Source organism: Pinus tabuliformis, chromosome 4_1, assembly GCF_031772625.1.
Source record: "Pinus tabuliformis cultivar Carrire ecotype Pingquan chromosome 4_1, CPIR1, whole genome shotgun sequence".
In the NCBI taxonomy this organism is placed as follows: Eukaryota; Viridiplantae; Streptophyta; class Pinopsida; order Pinales; family Pinaceae; genus Pinus; species Pinus tabuliformis.
In genome coordinates, this window is record NC_142303.1 from 462,630,376 (window position 1) to 462,657,128 (window position 26,753).

At 36.4% G+C, this 26,753-nt stretch overlaps 1 protein-coding gene and 2 pseudogenes across 1 annotated transcript in view; all 3 read right to left on the bottom strand.

Moving 5' to 3' along the window:
• Positions 1–5,567: 5,567 nt before the first annotated feature.
• On the bottom strand, positions 5,568–6,431 carry LOC149176422 (dihydropyrimidine dehydrogenase (NADP(+)), chloroplastic pseudogene; annotated as a pseudogene).
• Positions 6,432–8,416: 1,985 nt separating this feature from the next.
• On the bottom strand, positions 8,417–13,867 carry LOC149176423 (dihydropyrimidine dehydrogenase (NADP(+)), chloroplastic pseudogene; annotated as a pseudogene).
• A 1,491-nt stretch (positions 13,868–15,358) lies between these two features.
• The window catches only part of LOC149176424 (uncharacterized), a 39,454-nt gene continuing 28,059 nt past the window's right edge, over positions 15,359–26,753 (bottom strand). The window contains exon 11 of the mRNA XM_089421463.1: positions 15,359–15,752. Within this exon, the coding sequence (XP_089277589.1) occupies positions 15,594–15,752 (159 nt within the window). The 3' untranslated portion in view covers positions 15,359–15,593. The remainder of the gene's footprint in view (positions 15,753–26,753) is intronic.

A 26,753-nucleotide genomic window follows, 5' to 3' on the forward strand; every position in this document is an offset into this window, starting at 1 on the left:
GGTGAAGTATTTTCCAAAAATTATAATTTCAGAATTCAAGGAATTCTATGATTAAAACCTAGAAAAGAACATACCTTTACTTACCTAAGAAGTGGAAAAACTGTGCATATGTAGAGAATTTGTGGCTGTTGTTGGATCATGGAATAAAATGTATAATTTCATCTGCTTCTTGGTTGCATAATGGTGGATGAGGTCGTGAAAGTGGATTGTTTATTTCTGCAACTAAATCTATTGTATCTGCTACAATATGCTGAAGCGATATAGTCTTCACCTGCTACAAAACCCGATGGTACAATTCTAGTCATGCAAATAAATGTGTTGTTGTCAAGCATGAAGAGAAGTCATTGGATTACTAGCCATTAATTAATGTCGTTAACCAATGCGAGGCAAACTTGCCATCAATGTCAAGTTGTGCCAAGGTACCTAAGTACATCTTTCAAAGTGCGAATAGATGAGCTGATGTCGAGCCACTTGCAAGATTCAACGATTAAGGGACATTGATGTATTCCCATGATTGTCAGCAAGAGAACTTGTCATTAATGCATACAAGCCTCAAGGTACTAATAAGGACTCTAGCCTTGAACCTAGATAATGTGCTGATGTCGATAGGCCAAGACTTGTTAGAAGGGAGGCATTAATGAATCCCCCATCATCCAATGCGAGTATGAAATGATGTTTTTGAAGGACCATAGATGGAAAATTTGCATCGAGCGAGATTTATTTAATGGAAAGGAAAATGACAAGAGGGTAAACAAGTGAACGGAAAGCAAAAGGACAAATCAACATGTAAGCGAGCTGAATGTTTTTATTAATGGGTTAATGAAAATGAATGGAAATTATGGAAAATGTGAATAGAAATTGTAAAGGAAACATGTGACACTTGCAAGGAAAATGGTGACGATGATGTTTAGAGAAAATTCTTGAATAGTTTGTGAATTTGGAGAGTAAAAATGATGGCATTTATGGATGATAGAAATGGATTTAAGTGGTTCATGTTTCTTGAAATTGGTCGTAGAAAACCAATCATGCATAAATTGTCTTCCTTCAATTCTCCGATTGTCTTGGAACCTGAAAACGAGCATGGCACTAATATTGCAATAAAACTTAAGTGTGCTCAAAGAGAAGTGATCAATTTCTCTAGGTACATACACAAAAATTGCATAATGAATGCTAGTAAAACATGTTCATGACATGTCTTCGTTTCAAATTATCATGGTTAGTACAATTTCAAAATTGTGATAATAAATCCAATTTATAATAATATGACAATATGCACAATTTCCTCAATTTATGTTTGAACCATAGCATTTCACAAAGATAAAGAAATATTATTTTTCAAATTCTTAATGATTCCTACAAAACAATCTTCGGGCAAAAATTTGTTAATCAACCCTGTAGATAAAGCGCCCCTTATAGTTCTTCTTCTTCCTTGCATCATGCTTGAAAACATAACATTAGACAAAACCAATGATAATTTTGACCATGAAAAGTGTTTTTTTTCGTAACCCTTCTCGCTGGCATACGTGTATGAAACATACGTAAAATAGCTGAAGGTAATGCTGCTGCTAATGATGATAATTTTCTCAATAAGTCCTCCCTCCAGCTGCTAAAATTAGCATAAGATAGCTCTGAAGATAGAAACAAAGGATAGTTCTGACAACAGGCTATTATTTAGGTCTGAAAGATATGAATCTACTCCAAAAACATGCCTAGAATAGCTCCCACAACTAGCATGAATTTTGTTGAGAAGCATGCCTTATCTATTATCAGTAACTCCTTCAAATCTATTCTCAGATCTGTGCCCTCACCTTTAAATGGTGTGCGTCGTTTACTGCCAAACAACTCTAAAGTGGTGCACCCTCCTTGTTAAACATAGAACCCATGCATGTGGGGATAAATTAGTGCAACTTTCTAGTCCAGATCGGCATGAGCAGGGCCTAAAAACAACACTAAAAGAGATGCCTTTCTTGATATGAAAAATAAATCATAGAACCCTTAACTAGATGCTAAGAAGAAATCACGAATAATCCATAAATGGTTCTCTTTCCATATGCATTGATACTTATTATTCCTCAAAAGATTTTGTTGGCACCATGAATACATTTTCAAATTGAGTGCCCATCCTAAGTGCTTAAACAAATCCAGAACAAAAATTATGAGAAGTGCTTGTTTTCATACCTGCATCCAGTGTTTTAGGATCCTTCAAATTATTACATTTGGCATGCCTCATTAGGTTTTTGATGCAGGAGCATTCAACTCAACAATTTCATCTTAGTCTAGTTAACTTAGGGGTCTTGTGTTTTCAAGGAATTTGGATTCCTATGTATGTAACTATTAATGTTTTGAGTGGTTAGAATATGAATTAATTAGATATTGTGAGGATATTTGTAAATGCTCTCGAATGTAGGAGAACATGGGTGATTAATGATGATGAGAGAGTTAGAAATCAATTATAAGTCTTGACTAGAAAGTGGTTTCATGATTCGAGGAGCTAGAGAGGATTCTTAGGGATAAGTAGGAGTCAAAAGTGGACTTAGAGGATATTTAGGATTCAGTTCAGCAGATTAAGGATCTAAACTAGAATTAGTTCAACAGAACCTTTTTATATAAATGTAAGCCTAAAAGGCATAGTCAGTGAGTAGTTAGAAAGTTAGGAAACAAGATTTGTCTGTAAGCTTACGGGCAGGTAGGAAAACAGAGGCCACTAATCAGAAAATTAGGCCAGAGAGAGGGAGACTCTTTGGAGTTTGGCAGAATCATAGGTGAATTACAAAGAAGAGTAACAGAACAACTTCTAATTGCGGTTGGGTAGAAGTTGTTGAGGTAGCTCCACAATTGCGATTGTGGGTAGAGTTGTCTTAGAGATAACAATTCCAACAAAAGAAGTGTTGGGTATAATTGTTAGTCAGCAAGAAGTTCGAGGAGAGAACCATAGAGCTTGTGTTACGACTTTGTATACATTGGAAGAAGCCTTTAGTGTTACAGTGAAGGTGGAGAAGCATAAAGGCACGAGTGGAGTTAAATTAAGGAGAGATTTGTGGTAGAACAACGAAGGACTAGAATATTGAAGGAAGATGAAACCACAGAAAGACATTGAAGAAACAACGCAAACCCGAAGTAAAGAGCAGCGGGGGTAGAGAGTGTACGGAAGCCCAGATCGTTGTTGAAGTCCCGCAATTGATCTTGACCGTCGATCGCAGAAGTCAATGCTCACGTCACAATCAACTACGGGGTTACACTGGTTAATAACCCGTGTGCTAGTTGAAGGGCTGCTGATCATAGGATTTAAAGGCCTCGTCATCAAATGGATATTGGGCCATAAATAGATCGAGCTTTAACTACAAGGGCAGACCTGAAATTTTATAGATCGAGAGATTATAATTCTCATCGACTTCGTAAAGGCGTTAAATGTCGTGTAAGTGATCCACTTGATATCGCTGTGGATCGTCAGATCAAGCAGATCTTGATCAACGGTTAGAAAGCATCGGGTTAGTTTTTTGATTAGGAGGAAGTGCAGCCATCGGATCGACAGTAAGATCGATGGTGGAGATTGAAGCGAAAATAATTGTGGAGAGCAGACCCGAGGAGGTTATAAGTGCAGTTTTAAATTAATTGAAGTCTGGTTGTGTTATCGCATGTCACATGCGAGAGGCGATGAAGGCACATGATGGTGTGATGCGAGATTGTGACAGCCGTTGATCTGGTGGACGAAATCAACGGTGGAAAGGGTAATCGCATATCGCAAGACGAGAGTTCTGAAGGAACAACTCCGCGATTGCGATAAAGGATGAGATGGCACGTATAGTGGGGTTTGGTTAACATGCGCGGTTATAGAATTAACCGAAGTTGCCATAAAGGATGAAGGGTTGAGTTATAAAGTCCCGATAGAAAGATTAATGAAGGGTTAGACGATAGGAAGTCTAATGAAATGTCTCCGCATGAGATTAAATGAAGGGGCCTTAACCTTAGCTTATGAAGGTTTGACCAAGCAGGTCATAGAAATTCCTGGGATGAATGAGATTATGCATTTTTATATGCATACTGGGGGTATTGCGGGTTTTTCCCTGCGTTTGTTTCCTAATATGGGTAGGATATATTTCATGGTTCTCCATACTAACTTTTTCCTGTAGGCTCTACCTTTGTATCACAAACATAGTTATAAAGATGGATTGTGAGCTTTCTGTCAACCAATTCAGCAGTCTGTTGAAATTTACTGCTAGGAAAAGGTTGCTTATAGCCTTAAGGAGAGATGCAAAATTTTTCAAGGAAGCTAAAAGCTTATCAATCCTTAAAGTCATTCTCAAGTGATGTTTTGTTGGAGACTGTTATGGCTCATATTTGTGAAGAGGGAAAGCATCAACACTAAAGTTTCTATTCTATAATGCAATGTTTTATTTAAAGATTATCTTTGGAACATTTTCTTGTCTTGAGTTGTTGACATCACCATCCAAAAACTCCACATTTCGAGCTAGAGGACAAACTTTTATGTTTGAAATAACCTGGTGCAAACCAACTTTCCTCTGTAACCTTCAACATTTGCAAACCATTCCTTTGCCCATGGTAAGATATGATGGAAAAATCTTCAGTCTATAGGTGGAGTGATAATATGGCCAGAGCTTGAGCTATTGTGCACTACCTTTGTGCTTATGCATGCAAGATTAGCTCAAATGCCATGAAATTTGAGGTTTACATATAACTATGCAAAAATGTCTTTCGAGGTCACCAACACTCTTCTAATTTGTTCATTCTAAGATATAGAAAGTACCAAATTCATTGCAAATGAATTTCCATCTTCTATCTCCATAGATTCTACCTCCAAAACAGAAGATATTTGACTACATACTTTGGAATCGACGCATGCAGATGCTGCAGAGGGCCTGGTTCCTCGATCAATTTCCTTGAAAATTATTCTATGCAGCATTGATCCAATATTCCACACAATGATATGCGTTGGTTATAGCTGGTTCAAAACAAATAAACTCTCAGGAAAAATAGTTGTATCTACTTCAATTTAAGTCTTCCATCGCAGTGACAATGCGCTCTCTACATGCTCTGATACCACTTGCTAAAATGATCTGGAATATATGAATAGTAAACAGAGTTAGAGTTCAGTTTGGTATAGAATAGATGCAAAATAAATAGAGTCAAAGTTCAGTCCTTGGTCCAAGACACTGGCAGGACTGGAATCCTTATGGGTGTCAATCCTGCAAGAAAACAGTCACAGAACCCGCGATATATGTATATATCTAACATAACTTGAAAACACAGATGAAGAATCAGTAAAACGATCACACTTTCCATGTTGAATATATGATTGGATAGCGTTGAATCATGCATCTTGCCACGTGTATGGATAGGCGAGCACATTAGCACACCGATAATAGTAATTTGGTGCACAGAAATCTGCCTCTCTTCCAGAAATTTGCCTTCATGATCCTAGATATCTTTTTATTTTCCACATGCTCAATTAATTGTAAGAATTCAACGACGGTGACATCTGGACTGCACAATTCGGGAGAAATATGTGCCTACAGGCCAAATCTAGCCAAAATTCGCTTAAATATTTTTTAAATAGAGTTGTTGGATCTTTCATGTCCACGGGTAAGTTCGACTTCTAGCAAAACCGTAGCCATTTCGATTATCCCCGGATGCATGATGAATAGAAATGCAAACACATCATCTGGATAACCATTTGGATGCATGGTGTGATTGCCTTCGGCATCAACCAGACACACATACTGTCCAGTAGGTCCTCTTTTGATTCTCAATTGTGGAAGATTGACCCTAGTGCAGATCTGAACAGCCTTTGCTCCAAGAAGTATAAACTCAACAGCATGACCTCCATTTTCAAATCCTCTTATGCTAGAAAGTGATAACGGTGGATCAGGAAACTCGGACTTCATCATCTGTGCAATAGACATTACTTTTGAAAGAGAAATTGGATGCACAACTTTTGAAGAATATCCACCCGAGATTGAATAACCCTCTACACAAGGTTCAGGCTGTAATGTGTAAGGATTTATTCCCATTACATTCATAAGAGCCACAATTCCTTCACTTCCTTCCCTCAATGGCACTCTCCCTGGCTCAACAATCTCTGTCACGTTTGGAGTCATCTTTGCCCAAACTGGGATTGTTACTTTTTCATTTACCCAACCACAAACCTCCTCCAATGAGGCACAATCTTTTCCGACTGCAACACCCATCTTGCGCTCAGGCATCCCATAAGGATAGGAGAAGTTAATCTCAAATGAATCAACTCCAATTTCTTCTACTCATTCTATAAGCTCTAGCCAATAAACTCTATCATACTCCTCCATAATGGAAGCAATGAGAATCCTATCAGGATATCTTTTCTTCAACTGTATGAATTCTTTCAACATGGTCGCAAGTGGACGATCATTGATAACTTCAATATTTTTCCTAGCCATAGTTCTTATAAGAGAAAGTTCTCCAGGAGTTGGATCGTGATGGATGCGCGTGATATGAATCAAATCAGGCTCATTGTTGACGCGCAAAATATGCAGAAAATTAAATCAAATTTAAAGCAAGATTTTTTTATTTCTTATGATGAATTTTGAATTTCGATTTTAAGCTAATGCATTGAATTTTTTTTTATTCTAGGTCACACGAGAGCCTACTTATCAATATTTTGTGAGTTCTTTTACACATTAAAATCTGGAAATTAGAACATAGTGAAAATAATTGATTTTGAATTTAAAAATTTCACATTTTCCTTCTTTATAAACATGATTTTTTATTATTGAAAATCTTTCTGTCGGGTTGGCGAATGAGTTGTTCTTACTGCGCCACTAAAAAAATAATGCAGGAAAATAAATAAAATCTGAAAATTTTAAAGTCTTAATAAAAAAACTTAAAAAATGAAATCAAGTTTGATTTTATTCTCCTAGTTTATCCTACTTGAAAGATTTTATTTTTATTTTTTAACTATATGAATATTTCCAATGGAGCCATTTACGGATTAGAATTTCTAAAATGCTCATATCCAAATTTACAAAATGTACCTGATTGTGTATGAGGACATGAGAAGTTATTTTCATCTTTGGATTCAGTGCAAAGATTGGTTGAAAGATGAATGAATGTTGTGACATAATCACCTACTGAAACCATTCTTTGATATAGTCCTTGCTCTCCAAAGAATGTTTGATCTGCATTCTAGATCTTTCGTCCATAAATGGTTTAGTATCGAAAATTTTATTCTACAAAAATCATCAAAATGTATGCAACTAAATGATTTATGCATTTACATGTTTTAACTATGCATCTATGAATGAAATGGTTGAAAATGAACTTGAGACTAAAAGCTAGTTTCTAAGCACACTTCCCAGGCAATGACGCCAAAATGTTGAGGCAAATTAATTACCTATCATTTAATTGTCAACCCAGGGGGTTTCGTAAAACTTGCGAAGTGTGCGTGCACTATATATGCTAGAAATTAACTTTCAATTTAGATTAATCTAACTATGAAATCAAATAAGTTCTCAATTTAAAGAAACTAAAAAAAAGCCTCTGATTCAAGATGCAGTAAGCGAGGGAAGAGGCTCCTAACTTAGGAGGTCCTGGTTGACCTTCCCCACAGTACTGCCCTTAAGAAGAGAAACTAAAGAGAAACATTTTGTGATGTGTAGAAAGCAAGAGAAGAGGCTCATAACTTAGGAGGTCCTAGTTGTTATTCCTCACAGTTCTACTCCAACAACATTACTGTTGCATCAAATCATAAACGGGAATTCAAGAAATGCAAACGAATGATTTTTAGTTGTGATTCATAATTTTATAGAAAGAGAATTTAACTTAAATCCTTGGTTATCCTTTCATACGCAAATTAGATGTTAAACCAAAATCACACCACTCTTTTCAGAAATGAAATTCTAGTGGTAACAAGGAATTAATTCAAATTTATGAAACTCAAAAGCAACACAATCTTAACTACACAAATGAAATGAAAGCAAAGTGAACAAGCAATCTTAACATCTCACACATATTAGGTGGCCAATCCAAAAGCATGAGAGATGGAAATTTGAGAGGCTCCAAATGCAAGCATAACCAAATAAAAGTGAACATCACTCATGAGCATGGTGCCAAACCCAAATTCTATATTCAAAACATGAGCGTTTCCCAAACTTTAGACATGCCTTTTGAAAGGAGAAGGCTATCCTATTTATACAAGAACATAAGAATCTACCCCATTAATGGGGATCCACTATTCTCTCACTAGATCCATAAAAATCTCATATAGTTACAACTCAAATAGCTAATGATGAGACACATATCCTCTTTGACCTTTATCCAAATATCCTTCCATATCTTGAAGGGAATTCGAATTAAGCATTGGAGGCCACATAAGGGTGCTTTGGAAGCTTCCAAATGACCTACACAAGACATGAAACTCAAGAGACTTTTAGGTTTTAGCAAGTATATGTCATTTTTATAATTTTTAACCATTAATTCACTTATAATGCTAGAAATCATTATCTTTTGGAAAACACAAATGTAACCCCATATGATCATGAAAATGGAGGCTAATGAAAGGTTATATGGTTATGGAGTTGCAACATGTGAGTGAAATGGTGGCAATAAAGGTGAAAGTGGATGACGTTTTGAAGACATTTTGAAGGCTCAACATACCCTCCAACTGAAGTTATTGCATGTCCTCATGCCATCTACTGTATTGCTTAATCATGATTTGATTTTGAATGAGCTTGGATTATATCAATTGTTCTTAGACTTTGAATTTGATAATATTTGACAATTTCATTTCTTTTTGCAAAGTATTCCTTGTCATACATTGAATTGCAACATGTTTGGTTAGTACTTGTGTGACAACCAAATTTTAATTGGTATTCGTTCTTGTGTATCAATACCTTGTTTCTTTTTGTTGCAGCAAAGGTTCATTGAACATATTAACAATGCATATTTAAATCAACCATATATTATGCTTATCATTTAGTCGTTATTTGAAAATCATATAAATTTTGAACCATAATGCAATCATAATTGATTAGGACAAGTATGTTAGAATGTAATGAAGTGATATGAAGAGTGATCATAAATGGATGTCCCTTTCCTCCCCAACTAAAGGTGTTTTCGTTTTTTTTGTTTTTGTTTTTTGTTTTTTTTTTTAAATGAGAAAGGAAATATGGTGAAGTATTTTCCAAAGATTATAATTTTAGTATTCAAGGAATTCTATGATTAAAAACTAGAAAAGAACATACCTTTACTTACCTAAGAAGTGGACAAACTGTGCATATGTAGAGAAGTTGTGGCTGCTTCTGGATCATGGAATAGAATGTAGAATTTCATTTGCTTCTTGGTTGCATAAATGGTCGATGAGGTCGTGAAAGTGGATTCTTTATTTCCGCTGCTAAATTTGTTGTATCTGCTACAAAATGCTGAAGCGATATAGTCTTCACCTGCTACGAAACCCGATGGTACAATTCTAGTCATGCGAATAAATGTGTTATTGTCGAGCATGAAGAGAAGTCATTGGATTACCGACCATTACTGAATGTCGTTAACCAATGCGAGACAAACTTTCCATTAATGTCAACGAGTGCCAAGGTACCTAAGTACATCTTGCGAAGTGCAAATAGATGAGATGATGTCGAGCCACTTGCAAGATCCAACGATCAATGGGACATTGATGTATTCCGATGATTGTCAGCGAGAGAACTTTCCATTAATGCATACAAGCCTCAAGGTACTAATAAGGACTCTAGCCTTGAACCTAGATAATGTGCTGATGTTGATAGGCCAAGACTTGTTAGAAGGGAGGCATTATTGAATCCCCCATCATCTAATGCGAGTATGAAATAATGATTTTGAAGGACCATAGATGGAAAGTTTGCATCGAGCGGGATTTATTGAATGGAAAGGAAAATGACAAGAGGGTAAACAAGTGAATGGAAAGAAAAAGGACAAATTAGCATGTAAGCGAGCTAAATATTATTATTAATGGGTTAATGAAAATGAATGGAAATTATGGAAAATGTGAATGGAAAATGTAAAGGAAACATGCGACACTTGCAAGGAAAATGGTGACGATGATTTTTAGTGAAAATTATTGAATAGTTTGTGAGTTTGGAGAGGAAAAATGATGGCATTTATGGATGATAGAAATGGATTTAAGTGGTTCATGTTTCTTGAAATTGTTCGTAGAAAACCATTCGTGCATAAATTGGCTTCCTTCAATTCTCCGACTGTCCTAGAAATTGAAAACAAGCATGGCACTAAAATTGCAATAAAACGTAAGTGTGTTAAAAGAGAAGTGATCAATTTCTCTCGGTACATACGCAATTTTTTTTGCATAATTAATGCTAGTAAAATAGGTTCATGACGTGTCTTCATTTGAAATTATCAGGGTTAGTCCAGTGTCACAATTGCGATAAATAAATCCAATTTCTAAAAAAATGAAAATATGCACAATTTCCTCAATTTATGTTTGAACCATAGCATTTCATAAAGATAAAGAAATATTATTTTTCGAATGCTTAATGATTCATGCAAAACAATCTTCGGTAAAAAATTCATCAATCAACCTTGTAGATAAAGCACCCCTTATAGTTCTTCTTCTTCCCTGCATCATGCTTGAAAACATAACATTAGACAAAACCAATGATAAATTTTGACCATGAAAAGTGCTTGTCTTCATAGCCCTTTTTGCTGGCATACATGTATGAAACATACTTAAAATAATTGAAGTCAATGCTACTACTGATGATGATAAATTTCTCAATAGTTGCTCCCTCGATCTGCTAAAATTAGCACAAGATAGCTCTAAAGATAACAGAAAAGGATAGTTTTGACAACAGGCTATTATTTAGGTCTGACATATATGAATCTACTCAAAAAGCATGCCCATAATAGCTCCCATAGCAAGCATGAATTTTTTTGAGAAGTGTGCCTTATCTATTGTCAGTAACTCCTTCAAATCTGCTCTCAGATCTGTGCCCTCACCTTTAAATGGTGTTCCTCGTTTGCTGCCAAACAACTCTAAAGTGGTGCACCCTCCTTCTTAAAAATAGAACCCATGCATGTGGGGATAAAATAGTGCAATTTACAGTCCAGATCGGCATGAGCAGGGCCTAAAAACAACACTGAAAGAGGTGCCTTTCTTGATATGAAAATAAATCATAGAACCCTTAACTAGATGTTGAGAAGAAATCACGAATTATCTATAAAAGTGCTCTTTCCATATGCATTGATACTTATTATTCCTCAAAATATTCTGTTGGAACCATGAATACATTTTGAAATTGAGTGCCCATCCTAAGTGCTTAAAAAGATCCAGAACAAAAATTATAAAAAGTGCTTGTTTTCATACTTGCATCCAGTATTTTTGGATCCTTCAAATTATTACATTTGGCATGCCTCATTAGGTTTCCTAAGATGGGTAGGATATATTTCATGGTTCTCCATACTACCTTTTTGCCTGTAGGCTATGCCATTGTATCATAAACACAATTATAAAGACAGATTGTGAGCTTTTTGTCGATCACTTCAGCAGTCTGTTGAAATTTACTGATGGGAAAAGGTTTCTTATAGCGTTAAGGAGAGATGTAGAGTTTTTCAAAGAAGCTAAAAGCTTATCAAGCCTCAAAGTCATTCTCAAGTGATGTTTTGCTAGAGACTATTATGGCACATATCTGTTAAGAGGGAAAGCATCAACACTAGAGTTTCTATTCTATAATGAAATGTTTCCTTTAAAGATTATCTTTGGAAGATTTTCTTGTCTTGAGTTGTTGACATCACGATTCAAAAAATCCACATTTTGAGCTAAAGGACAAACTTTTAGGTTTGAGATAACCTAGTGCAAACTAACTTTCCTCTGTAACCTTCAGCGTTCCTAAACAATTCCTTTGCCCATGGTAAGATCTGATGGCATAATCTTCAATCTATAGGTGGACTGCTAATATGGCCAAAGCTTTAGCTATTGTGTACTACCTTTGTTCTTCTGCATGCAAGATTAGCTCAAATGCCATGAACTTTGAGGTTTACATATAACCATGCAAAAATGTCCTTCGAGGTCACCAACACTCTTCTAATTTGTTCTTTCTTAGATATAGAAAGTGCCAAATTGATTGCAAATGCATTTCCATCTTCTATCTCCATAGATTCTACCTCCTAAACAGAAGAAAGATGACTACATACTTTGGAATTGACGAGCGTAGATTCTGCAGAGGGCTTGGTTCCTTGATCAATTTCCTTGCAAATTATTCTATACAGCGTTGATCCAATCTTCCACACAATGATATACGTTGGTTATAGCTGGTTCAAAACAAATAAACTCCCAGGAAAAATAGTTGTATCTACTTCGATTTAAGTATACCATCGTCGTGACAATGTGCTCTCCATATGCTCTGATACCACTTACTAAAACGATCTAGAATATTTTAATAGTAAATAGAGTCAGAGTTCAGTTCAGCCTGGAATAGATGCACAAGAAACAAAGTCAGAGTCCGATCCTCGCTCCAAGACACTGGCAGGAATGGAATCCTTATGGGTGTCAAGCCTGCAAGAAAACAGTCACAGAACCTCAAATATATGTATATATCTAACAGAACTTGCACACACAGATGAAGAATCAGTAAAACTATCACACTTGCCACGTTGAATATATGATTGGGCAGCGTTGAATCATGCATCTTGCCACATGTATGGATAGGCGAGCGCATTAGCACACCGATAACAGTAATTTGGTGCGTAGAAATCTACCTCTCTACCAGAACTTTGCCTTCAAGATTCTAGATATATTTTTGTTTTCCACAGGCTCAGTTATTCGTATGAATTTGGAAACTGTGACATCTAGACTGCACAATTCGGGAGAAATTGGTGCCCACAGGCTAGATCTAGCCGAAATCCGCTTAAATATTTTCGAAAGAGAGTTGTTGGATCTTTCATGTCCATGGGTAAGTCTGGCTTCTAGCAAACTCATAGCCACTTGGATTATCCCCGGGTGCATGAAGAATAGAAATGAAAATACGGCTATTTGGATAACCATTTGGATGCATGGTGCGATTTCCTTCGACATCAACCAGACACACATATTGTCCAGTAGGTCCTCTTTTGATTCTCAGTTATGGAAGATTGACCCCAGTGAAGATCTGAACAGTGTTTGCTCCAAGGAGTATAAACTCAGCAGCATGACCTCCATTTTCAATTCCTCCTATGCTAGAAAGTGATAACGATGGATCAGGAAACTCAGACTTCATCATCTGTGTAATAGACATTACTTTTGCAAGAGAAATTGGATGCACAACTTTTGAAGAATATCCACTTGGGGTTGAATAACCCTCCACACAAGGTTCAGGCCATAATGTGTCAAGATTTATTCCCATTATGTTCATAATATCTGCAATTCCTTCACTTCTTTCCCTCAATGCCACTCTCACTGGATCAACAATCTCTGTCACGTTTGGAGTCATATTTGCCCAAATTGGGATTGTTTCTTTCTCATTTACCCAACCAAAAGCCTCCTCTGGTAAAGCACAATATTTTCCGACTGCAACACCCATCTTGCGCTCAGGGATCCCATAAGGAAAGGAGAAATTAATCTCAAATGCATCAACTCCAATTTCTTCTACTCGTTCTATAAGCTCCTGCCAAGCAGCTCTATCATAGTCCTCCACAATGGAAGCAATGAAAATCCTATTAGGATATCTTTTCTTCAATTGTTTGAATTCTTTCAACATGGTCGCAAGTGGACGGTCATTGATAACTTCAATATTTTTCCCATCCATAGTTCTTATAGGAGAAAGTTATCCAGGAGTTGGATCGTGATGGATGTGTGTGATACAAATCAAATCAGGCTCATCGTTGATGCGCCATATATGCAGCGAATTAGATTTAATTCAAAGGAAGTTTTTTATTTTATTTTTTATGATGAATTTTGAATTTCGATTTTAAGCTAACACATTGAAATTTTTTCTTCTAAGTCGCATGACAACCTACTTATCAATTTTTCGTGAGTTCTTTTACACATTAAAATCTAGAAATTAGAACAACGTGAAAAGAATTGATTTTGCATTTCAAAATTTCACATTTTCCTTCTTTATAAACATGATTTTTTTTTCTTTTTTTTTTTTTGAAAATCTTTCTGTCAAGTTGGCGATGAGTTGTTCTTACTGCGCCACTAAAAAAAGAAGGCATGAAAATAAATAAAATCTGAAAATTTTAAAGTCCTAATAAAAAAACTTAAGAAAAATGCAATCAAGCTTGATTTTATTCTCCTAGCTTATCCTACTTGAAAGATTTATTTATTTATTTATTTTTATTTTTTTAAGTATATGAATATTTCCAATGGAGCCATTTACGAATTAGAATTTCTAAAATGCTCATATCCAAATTTACAAAATGTACCTGATTGTGTATGAGGACACGAGAAATTATTTTCATCTTTGGATTCAGTGCAAATATTGGTTGAAGGATGAATGAATGTCATGACATAGTCACCTGCTAAAACCATTCTTTGATATAGTCCTTGCACTCCAAAGAATGTTTGATCTGCATTCTATATCTTTTGTGCATAAATGGTTTTGCATTCTAGATCTTTCGTCCATAAATGGTTTAGTATCAAAAATTTTATTCTACAAAAATCATCAAAATGTATGCAACTAAATGATTTATGCATCTATGAATGAAAAAGTTGAAAATGAACTTTAGACTGAAAGTTAGTTCCTATGCACACTTCCCCGAAAACGATGCCAAAATGTTGAGGCAAATTAATTACCTATCATTTAATTGTCAGCCTAGGGGTTTCGTAAAACTTGCAAAGTGTGCGTGCACTATATATGCTAGAAATTAACTTTCAGTTTAGATTAATCTAACTACGAAATCAAATAAGTTCTCAATTTAAAGAAACTAAAAAAAAGTCTATGATTCAAGATGCAGTAAGCGAAGGAATAGGCCCCTAACTTTGGAGGTCTTGGTTGTCCTTCCCCACAGTACTGTCCTCAAGAAGAGAAACTAAAGAGCAACAATTTTTTATGTGTAGAAAGCAAGAGAAGCGGCTCATAACTTAGGAGGTCCTGGTTGTCCTTCCTCATAGTTCTACTCCAACAACATTACCATTTCATCAAATCATAAACTAGAATTCAAGAAATGTAAACGAATGATTTTTAGTTGTGATTCATAATTTGATAGAAAGAGAATTTAACTTAAATCCTTGGTTGTCCTTTCGTACACAAATTAGATTTTAAACCCAAATCATACCACTCTTTTCAGAAATCAAATTCTAATGGTAACAAAGAATTAATTCAAATCTATGAAACTCAAAATCAACACGATATTAACTACACAAATGAAATGAAAGCAAAGTGAACAATCAATATTAACATCTCACACATATTAGGTGGCCAATCCAAAAACATGAGAGATGGAAAGTTGAGAGGCTCCAAATGCAATCATAACCAAATAAAAGTGAACATCACTCATGAACATGGTGCCAAATCCAAATTCTATATTCAAAACATGAGCATTTCCCAAACTTTACACATTCCTTTTGAAAGGAGAAGTCTCTCCTATTTATACAAGAACATAAGAAGCTACCCCATTAATGGATATCCATTATTCTCTCCCTAGATCCATAAAAATCTCATATTGTTACAACCCAAATAGCTAATTATGAGACACATATCCTCTTTGACCTTTATCCAAATCTCCTTCCATATCTTGAAGGGAATTCGAATTTGAGCATTGGAGGCCACATAAGGTTGCTTTGGAAGCTTCCAAATGACCTACACATGTCATGAATCTCAAGCCACTTTTAGGTATTGGCAAGTATATGTAATTTTGATAAGTTTTAACCATTAATTCACTTGTAATACTAGAAATCATTATCTATTGGAAAACACAAATGTAACCCCATATGATCATGAAAATGGAGGCTAATGAAAGGTTATATGGTTATGGAATTGCGACATGTGAGTGAAATGGTGGTGATCAAGGTGAAAGTGGATGACATTTTGAAGACATTTTGAAGGCTCAACAAATAACCTAGTGATGATGCATTCACGTGCCAAAGGATTTTATCTTTTTATTTTGGACATTATCTTTGAACTAGATAGGCATTGTGGTGTTATTAATATCCCTTGGCTCATAGACAATTGAGGCCTTGTCATGAATTTGTGGTTTTCTAGTTTCATTCTACATCTTGAGTCATTGTCAGAAGCCTTAATTTGGGTAAGGTTTCCTAGTTTCCCTATTGAATACAAGGATATAATTTCTCTTGTGACTCTAGGTAATGTTTCAGGCATATTTATTACCTTAACTATGAAGAATGGGATGGAATCCTTAACATATGCTTGACATTCCATTTACACAAATTTGAGCTAAGGCATTCTTGATAAAATTATATGTTTGAATGTGATAAATATCACTGGAAACAACAATATATTATGATTTTTTTTTATTTGCTTGTACAAGGGAGAACTAGTAACTAGAACACACTATCATCCATGCCATTAGAGATTGAGTTGCATTGATGCCGCTATAACCCCTTGGCCCAATATAATAACCCACAAACCATATCGAGTGGATTATTCAAGATTCAAATCGAGTTGGGTGGCATTAACATTGTTAGTCCCAACCACTCAAGATGACCTTAACATATAATTTATTATGAACAATTTGGTTTTCATTATATGTTCCATCTTGAGCATGAGGTTGTGGCAACTTGTTATTTGAAGGAAAATTATTTTTATGGCTCACAAGAAAAAAGAATAAGTTTCATGGTGAAGAGACTTGGAAAAGGAAAATGTAAAGAATTCCTTTTGGGTGGAACTAAGAAAAGTCTCCAAACACTCAAGCTTGTAGATTCTATGGAGGAACCAAAACCACCTATTGAGGGTTGTGGTGTAGATATGAGTACAATTATGATTCAATTGGAATCCTCTACTACTCGTATTCTAGCCTAACGACCCCCTTAGTGGAATGAAGAGGAGGTATGGATCAAATAATTCAAATTAGAAGAGGAAAATAAATTTTTGATCGATTTGGATGATGCAAAATAATTAATTTTATTAGATTCTTCAATGTTTTTAAGTTATCAACTTGATATAAGTCATTACTTTAATGAATTGAAATTTAAAATAAAAAAGGAGAAGCATGCGATCCATTAGCATGTATGATGCATAAGGGAAGATAGAAGTAAACATTCTTTACAAATCTTAAGAAGTGACCTCTAACAATGAAACATTGTAGTTATCCCTTTATCTACATGTAAAGGGTTTAAACATTCAATTTGACTTGAAATATTACTTTGAATTGTAGGGGTTGTCAAAAGATTGAATTTTAGAATTTGAACAAAGTAGAAAGGATTGTAAAATTTTCATGATATTTGTATTTTTTAATACTTTTTAGAAATAATGTTAAAATTTCCCATTACAATAACTAGCGTAGCCATATAAATTAAATGGCCGGTAAATGTCAATAGGAATCAATCCATAATAAGTATCAAAACACATTTTATCCTACATCTCACATTGCTAAAATTAAGAAAATTAAGAATACTAACTAAATTATAGCTTTATTATTATTACTATTGATAAAAAAATTAATTGAAGCTAAACATATATACCTACTAAAAAAACACGGAACAAGATTCTTAACCATGGAGATTCACCCCACTTTGTCATGGAGATTCCTAATCTGTAAATTGGATTTGTTATATATCACGGGCCAATTCCTTGGATAATCAATACCATATGTCCAAAAAATCATAACTCATTTCATATGACACTTATTCATATGGCCTTTTATTTTAATTAATGAATTTAATTAAAAGAGAAAAATGGCATAACTACTTTGGAGATAAATCTCCTTTGATTTGTGTATACTATTATGAATATTCTAGAATATTCTATGGAGATTAAATATCCACCATCCACCTAATAATTATTGATAATTGAATTAGAATTGTAGAAACCCTATTTAAAAATAGACACTTATCGACATAATTATTTCTACATAATCAATTTTTTTTAACAAGAGTGGTTATATTGTATCAATTTTGAAAAAACTTGGGGCATAGATGCCTGAGTACGTAGACGTTGACACCTAATCAGAAGGATTGGGTGTACAACTGTAATTAATGTAAATAAATAATAGAGAAGATAGAGAGTCATCGGGAGATGAACCTAACAGTCACTCCCTCTTGTATATAATAATGAACAACCTGAATGAATAAAATGAGTTTTGATTTGAGGAGTTACCTCCTGGTCTAACATGGTATTAGAGCAGGCGCCATTTTTTGGCTTCCTTTTTAATTTGTAACTCCTATTCTGTTTTTCCTTTGTTTTGCATCTTTTGCAGGTTGACATCTCTGTTAAATCCCTACGAAATCTCATTTATCATTTAATACATTCGTTGAAGTGCGTTGCATTGGAGCTAGTTGTTGAAGCCGAAGGGCTATAATGACTTGGATTTCCTCCTCCTCTGAGTATGGTATATATACTCTTTCACATTGAAGAACCATATATCCTTTTTCGTATTCACATATATCCGTTTTCGTATTCCCTTGAGCCGGATCTCAAGTGTTATAAACCTATATATATAAATATCGTCGGGTCCGTTTTTTAATCGCATATCGCAAATCTCTTGCCCCGATCAATACCGCTACATGTTTTCGATCATACCCTTCATTAAACCCGCTCGGACACAGTTCCTAAGGTTTCACTTTATCTGGCTCGTTCTCCAATGTTGATCTCAACCTCCAGATCCGACGACAGACATTGATTTCGGGGGGACCACTTGCACAATGATTACCCGCCCAAAAAGTGCCTTTTAATCTCCACCATTGATCATAACCTCCAGATCTGACGGTTTATAGCGATTTCGAGTGCATTAGTTGCACGAGAGTTACTCGCCTAAAATGAGAAGTTTTCCTCTCTCCCCTAGTCACTACGTGTCAACCGCTTAGTGGAATCAAAATCTCCCCTCTCTATACCACTTATCGCTTTTTATATGCCCGAAATCCCGCTTATCACTTTAAAATCGCCCTTAGTCTTGGTTAACGCCCCAAATTGTTTTCTTGCGATAACCATTGATCGATTACCATCGACGACCCTCCTCTATTCATCTCCTCCGTTCATCTCCTCCTCTCATCTCCTCTGCTCATCTCCTCCACTCATCTCTGCCATACAAAGCAACAAAAGATCTACAACTACAGTCAGACTCTGATATTCAGATTTTACAATGCATTCAATTTTATCTATTGTGGGAATAGTTCTCAATGGAAAGGAGAATTATCCTGAATGGTCACGGAAAATCCAACACACTCTCATTTTTAATGAGCTATGGAAAGGAGTGTGTGTTGGAGAAGGAGACAAAGCGCCAGTCCAGCGTACCTCAGACAAAGAGCTCGCCATTTGGGAAAATAAGAACAACAAATCCTATGCATTGATTGCAGCATTAGTAAGTGAAGAGGTGAGTCGACACATTTTTCCATTTTCAAATGCATTCGAAGCCTTACAAAAGCTGAAGGAACTCTATGACTCACACTCTGCACTTGAAGTTGTTCAACTCATGATTAAACTCTTGACCCTTGAATTACAAAATAATAATCCTCTTGCTCTTGCATCCAAAGTAAAATCTACAATGCATGATATCAAAGTCACTAAGGTTGAATTGGATATTCCTCTGATCGCTTTTCTCAAGGCACTTTATCCTACTTACTCCAATTATCTTGAGTCATTGCAAGCAAATGGAAATCTCAACGATATTACCTTTGACTCCCTTGTCAAAAAATTTGCTGAAAGAGACAAAGCTTTTGGAAAGAAGACAGCCCCTGAATCTTCTGAAGAGGTTGTGTGCCTTTCTCATAAAGAAAATAATCTTGCCCAAGATTCTTCCAGAGGAAGAGGTGGTCGAAGAGGAAGAGGAAAATATTTCAGAGGCAGGGGGGTAGACACTCTCAAGGAGAAAAGTTAGATTTGCACTGCATACGCTGTAAAAGAAATGGATCACATGATGCCTCCACATGCAAGTTACCTTGGGACAAAATTGAGCAGCAAAGAAACCAACCCAAAGGTAAAACTAATGAAACAGACAAAGGTAAAGCACCTGAATCCGCTCATTATGTTGTGGCACAATGTAATATTGGAGTAAATGAAAACTTATTTAATGCTTCACTTGCTTCTTCGAAAAATGATTGGTTGCTTGATTCAGGAGAAACTTGCCACATAACTCATAGAAAAGATTTTTTTGAAGAATTTATTGACAATGTTGATGGAGCAGTATACTTTGCAGACCAATCAAAACTCAAGCCATTAGGGCTTGGCACAATCAAGCTTAAATTGCCTGGTCTTCCAGACTTTCTTCTGCATCATGTTCTATATCTCCCACAACTGAGGAGAAACTTGCCGTCCTTGATCCACATCCGCCAGCAAGGTCACTCCATTCATATGTTTGATGGCAAGCTTGAGGTGAGAAAAGCATCTGACCACTCACTTGTGATGACAGGGATAGAAGAAGAAAGGCTTCTCAAGCTGCAAGGTACCTCTGCTCATGCACAACATTTCTCATACAATTCTCATTATGAAGAAGGTACATTGCCATCAAGTTTATTATGGCATGCTAGATTTGGACACTTGAACTATGACAACCTCCGCTTGTTGAAGAAAAATGGTGTTTCTGGTTTGCCTACAATTCCTAGGAAGCTTAAGCAATGTGATGCTTGCATTCTAGGAAAGCATAGCAAACAATCCTTTCATGATTCACACTCCAGAGCACATAGAAAACTTGAACTCATTCATTTAGATTTATGTGGTCCAATGCTTGTCCTTTCTGCAAATGGAAATAAATATATGATGACATTTATTGATGACTATACCAAAATGTGTTGGGTTTATTTATTAAAGAACAAATCTGATGCTTTTCAAACATTCAAGAACTTTCATGCATGGATTGAAAATGATGCACAATCTCATATTGGGTCTATTCACACTAATAATGGAAAAGAATACACTTCAAATGAATTTAAAAACTATCTTTTCCAACATGGGATCAAACATCAAACAACCGTGCCTTATAATCCCCAACAGAAGAGTGTAGCTGAAAGAATGAATAGGACAATCTTAAATATGGTATGCTCCATGCTGTTCTTCAAAAATGTAAAAATGATGTTTTGGGTTGATGCAGTTCTATGTGCTGTATTTATAAAGAATAGATGTCCATCTAATGCTATCAGAAACAAGAATCCTTATGAAATGTGGTATGGGCACATTCCATCAGTAAAGCATCTCAGGGTCTTTGGTTCCACCTGTTATGCCTTGATACCAAAGGTACATAGAAAGAAACTTGGTGCAAGAAGTCGTAAGTGTATCATCCTGGGGTATTCAAACACCTCCACGGCATACTGTCTCTATGATGAAGTCAACAAAAAGTTTGTTGTATCTAGAGATGTAATCTTTCTTGAATCATCCAAAACTGACAATGTTGTTGAAAGGCAACTTGATCACTTGGATATATTCACAAATGCAAAATCATTTCAAGAATTTGATAATCAGATTTCACACCTTGAAGGGGGTATTCCTATACTAGATCAACCTGTGGAATCTTCTTCTAAAGCACTCTCTCCCCTGCATTAAACTCCAACAACGGATGATACTTTGAGTGATGTGATTGATAGAATTGGGAGACTCAATCTTGATTCAGTCCCAACTCAATCAACGGAGCAGCCTGGACCATCTGAGAAAGGTCACCCAAAGTGGTTGACAAAGACACTTGAAAGTGTTCATCCTGATGAGGTGGGAAATACAGGAACTAGAAATTCAAACCGGAAAATGGAGGTAATGTAGATGACTCTGATTCACCTGTTGATATGGATGTTTCTTATGATTGTGAATTCAATTTGTCTACATATTTTGAACCAACTTCCTTCAAAGAAGCTACTTCTCATGATGAATGGAGAGAAGCAATGCAAAAGGAGTATGATTCCCTGACAAAGAATGGCACTTGGAAGCTGGTTGATCCTCCATTGGGAACTAAACCAATTGGCTGCAAGTGGGTCTACAAGAACAAGTATAAATCTAACGGCTCACTTGACAAGCACAAAGCCAGGCTTGTGGAAAAAGGTTTTGCACAGAAGGAAGGGGTCGATTATGAGGAAAAATTTTCCCCCACAACAAAATGGGCTACCATCCAGACACTCTTTGCCCTAGCAGTTCAGAACGGTTGGAAAGTCCATCAAATGGATGTAAAAACTGCTTTCTTGAATGGAGATCTAAAACAAAATGTTTTTATGTCCCATCTTGAAGGATTTTCTATGAAAGGACATTAACATAAAGTATGCAAACTTGTGAAATCCTTGTATGGCCTCAAACAAGCACCATGAGCCTAGTATGAAAAATTGACTGAGCATCTTCTGAAACTCAATTTCAAACATTATGATCTTGATGTTGCAACTTTGTTTGTCAAGAAAGTTGGCAAAACAGTTGTATATCTTGTGGTATATGTAGATGATCTTTTGATGACAGGGAACAATGAAAGCTACATTGCATCCATAAAAAAGGAATTGAAGGAATGTTTTGAAATGACTGATTTGGGCTATGTTCATTACTATCTTGGTATTGAAGTAACTCAACATCCGAAGTCCATATTCCTTTCTCAAAAGAAGTACATTGGAGATCTGTTGAACAGGTTTGGCATGACTAAATGCAATCCTCTGGCTACTCCAATGGAACAAAACTTAAAGCTCACATCCATTGAAGGAAAAGAATTTAAGGATGCAACAAAGTATAGACAGCTTGCAGGAAGTCTCAACTACCTAACTACTACCAGATCAGGCATTTCGTTTTCTGTTGGAATCCTCTCCATATCTATGCAAAAGCCTTGTGAGGGACATTGGTCTGCTGCAAAAAGAGTTCTAAAGTACTTAAAGGGAACTCAAAACTTTGAAATCAAGTGTACACAGGTGGGCGACTTCAGCTTGATTGGATACTTTGATTCAAACTTCGATGGAGACAAAGAAATTGGGGTACCTACTTTAGGTTGTGCTATGAGTCTTGGATCAGGAGCTGTCTCCTGGAGATCATGCAAACAATCAGTTCCCGCAGATTCCACAACAGAGGCAGAATATGTGGCAGCAGCTGAGGCAACAAAAGAAATTGTGTGGCTCGGGAAAATTCTTGAATATTTGCAGGTAAAACAAGTACAATCAACTCCACTCATGATTGACAATACCTCTGCAATAAATTTGGCCAAGAAACCAAAGTTCCATGATCGAAAAAAGCACATCAATACTAAATATCATCTGATTTGACATCATGTTGAGGCCAAAACAATCCATCTCCGCCATTGTTCCACTAATGAGCAAATTGCAGACATCTTCACCAAAGCACTTGGAAGAGACAAGCTTGAAAGATTCAAAACGATGCTTGGAATCACCAACATCCCTTCAGGTCAAGGGGGGAATGTTGACACCTAATCAGAAGGATTGGGTGTACAACTATAATTAATGTAAATAAATAATAGAGAAGATAGTGAGTCATCGGGAGATGAACCGAACAGTCACTCACTCTTATATATATTAATGAACAACCTGAATGAATAAAATGAGTTTTGATTTGAGGAGTTACCTCATGGTCTGACAGTAGATGCAAAAGAGGGAAGAGGTTCCCAAGAAAGTGTTTCCACTTTGCTATTGCTATTTACTATTGGATTGTTTCCTATTTCTACACCATTCCTTGTATAACAATGTACAAACTGAAACAAAATGAATACATATTTTCATTTCATATCTAAATAAAAATTGTTGAGATTTGTGGCTTGGGAGGTACTCCAAACCCTAGGCTAGAGGGTTGTGGAGGAGTTGGAAAGCAAAAGTGGCTTATGGGCTAAGAACCCAAGCATAGGGGTTTTTCACCCAAAGGAGTTGGGTCAAAACTAAGTGGAATTTTGATGGTTTGACCAATGGAGATGATAGAGGACCTCTAGAGCAACTAGGGGCAATGAAAATCATTGAAATTAGAGGTCTCTAATGTGAAATATGAATTTATTTGTATGTTGTTGGGTAAATTTGTCAAGGAGAGTAGGTTAGGTAGGGTTAGTTTAGCCCTGTTGACAATTCATTGGAAGCCCATGAGGAAGCATATAAATATGAGATTTGTTGGAGGAATTTGATTACATACAAGGTGAATCCAATCAAGTGGAGACACATTCCTAGGCCAAGGAGAGGAGATACTCAATCAAAGATTTAGAGGGTTTTTTGGGTTCCTTTAAGGACTGTTTGAGGGTTGCAGGAATCCAGTAGCAGGGTCAAGTAGGAGAGGAGAGTTTTGGGAGTTTTTTGTGCATGTTAAAGGTAGGTTCTTCCTCCATTTGTTAGGCCGCCAGTTCTGTTGAGGAATAGGGGTCCGAAATTGGTGTTTGGAGCATCCTACAAGAGTCGTAGGCCTATACAAGTGATTGTTGTAGGATTTGAACCCTATTACCTCATATAAGAGGAGGTCGTACAACCTAGACATGGGTTAGAACACCTCTACAACAATAGTCTATGGGATGAGAGGATAAGGGAGGAAGGACAAAAACTTTTAGAGGACTATTGCGACAGTTTTGGAGGTTTGTAATAGAGTGTTGGATTCCCTAGCCAACGAATGGAAGCTACAACAATATGCACAAGTTCCAAGGTAAGTGTTTGATGTGTTTCATATTGGTTTAGTGCTAGTGGATGAGGTCCAAATTGGAAAATTTGGTTGGGACACCCTAAGGAGAAGATTACATCAAAGTTTCTTATGTGCATTGTCAAGAAGAGCAACATGAGGTTGCTTCTTGAGTTGATGTGATTTTCAGGTGGATGTTGTCCTATTTTAGGATAAAAGTGGATCAGCCAAAAGAGCAGGAATTAGGAGGGTTGCAATAGTTTGCTCCAAGCTGTAAATCCAGGTCTTAAAGGATAAATGGTATGCTAGGAGAGGCAGAAGTTGGTAAGATCAAGATTGATCCTTGAGGGACGAGGACAGGAGGTAAAGGGAACAGATCACACTAGCCCAATTTCATTGTTGAAGAAGGACATCTTGCAACGATAGGTGGTAGCCCTCTGTGCCCAAAGGAGTGTCTTCATCGGGCAACAAAGGAAGGCACTAGTGGGAAGAAAATCGCTAAGAGTTGTGCCCTTGAAGGACTAAGGAGTAGCTAGTGGGAAAGAAGTCCCAAAGGAGCTAAGAAGTAGTAGTGAGTAGTTGAGAGTTGTTCACAAATGTAGTTGTGAACAACTCGACAGGAGTCTAAGTGTGTTGATGCATTGAAGGACAAAAAATCAGCTAGAGAGCATTTGGAGCCATGTTTAGTGACCTAATGGAGGTCGTTCATTGATAGAGGAAAATTTGTGTTGCTAGAACTCAGGAGCCAAAGGACCATGTAGGTGTGTTCAAGGTACGACCGAGGGGAGTTGAGAGAGCATACTACATCAACCATATGGTCAATGTATAATTTTCAAGTAGTTTGGTTGTCATAGTTGTTGACACCAAGTCCCAGTTGTAGTCTTGTATCAGTGGATGTATGATGGCCATTGTCCTTGTTACGGGAGCCCTAGACTATTGTATTATCATATTATTAATATAACAAAGTTAGGCAGTTAAATTTTGTAAAAAGTTGTCTATATTTGTGCACTGGTAGATTTATTGTTGTATATTGTTCCATTGTGCAAAGTAGTTTGTTGTGATACTTGGATTGGTAGCATCAAATATTGTAAGGTTCTAAACTAGACTCAAGTATCATGGAAAATAAACATGGGATCAAAGTTACTTTGAAGGTTTATTAAATCAGTGTGTGCACAATGAAGCAACTCAAAGGGAGTTGAGATTGTCTAAATCATGGAGTAAAGGGTTTAGCTGAAGACATGGAGATGTGGTCTCAAATGGCTTGGCATCAAGATTGGTTTGGAGTTCTGGTGGATTCGTGGCGAGCCTAGTGAACAACAACTTGTTGTAGGGTAGATTGTTGATCATGGACTTCCTATGATTTACCATGGATCGTTGTGACAACTCAAGGGTTTCCTTGGCATGGACAATATTGGTTTGATCGATATTGCTTCATGTGATGGATTGCAGTTTAGCAGGATAGTTTCTTCATTGGATCATGATGTTTCATATCCAAGGTTGGAGGGATGTGCACGAGTTGCGTTTGATCCAGGAGGATGGATGCTTGCAAGACTAGGTTGTGGTAATCATGGCCCATGTTCGAATGTAGCTCATAATGATCTTGTAGAACATGAGATCAATAGCAGGTTTAGTCAGTGGAGTTTGTGCAAAACCAGAGGAAGTCTATCTTCAAATGTAGTAGTCGTAACAACCCTGGTAAAAATTCCATGTAATAAAAGTTAAAAACAATAACCACGGTTGATGGGACACTTATTCCAAGATGAATGTTGAGCAAGACACACTAGGGGGTGTTCATTTGGTTGTTTAGGGCTAAGGAAATTGGCAAAGGAAATGGATAAGGTTTTGGAAAGGCAAAATAGCATTTTTGGCACAATTATTTATGAAAATAAAGGAAATTAGGAGAAAAAGGAGGTGAAAGGTCACAAGTTGCATGTGAGGAGGAAAATGAAGGAAAATAATGGAAAATGAAGAAAATAGAGGCCTCATTAATAAAAAGGCTTCTGAGGATTAGTTAGGAACCTTTTGAAAATTCAGTTTTGGAGCTCTCTCATTATTCTCTCTCTCTCTCTCTTGGACACAAAGTTTCTTGGAGCACTTTGGTATTGGAGCAAGAAAGGAAAAAAAAGGTAAGAGGAAGCA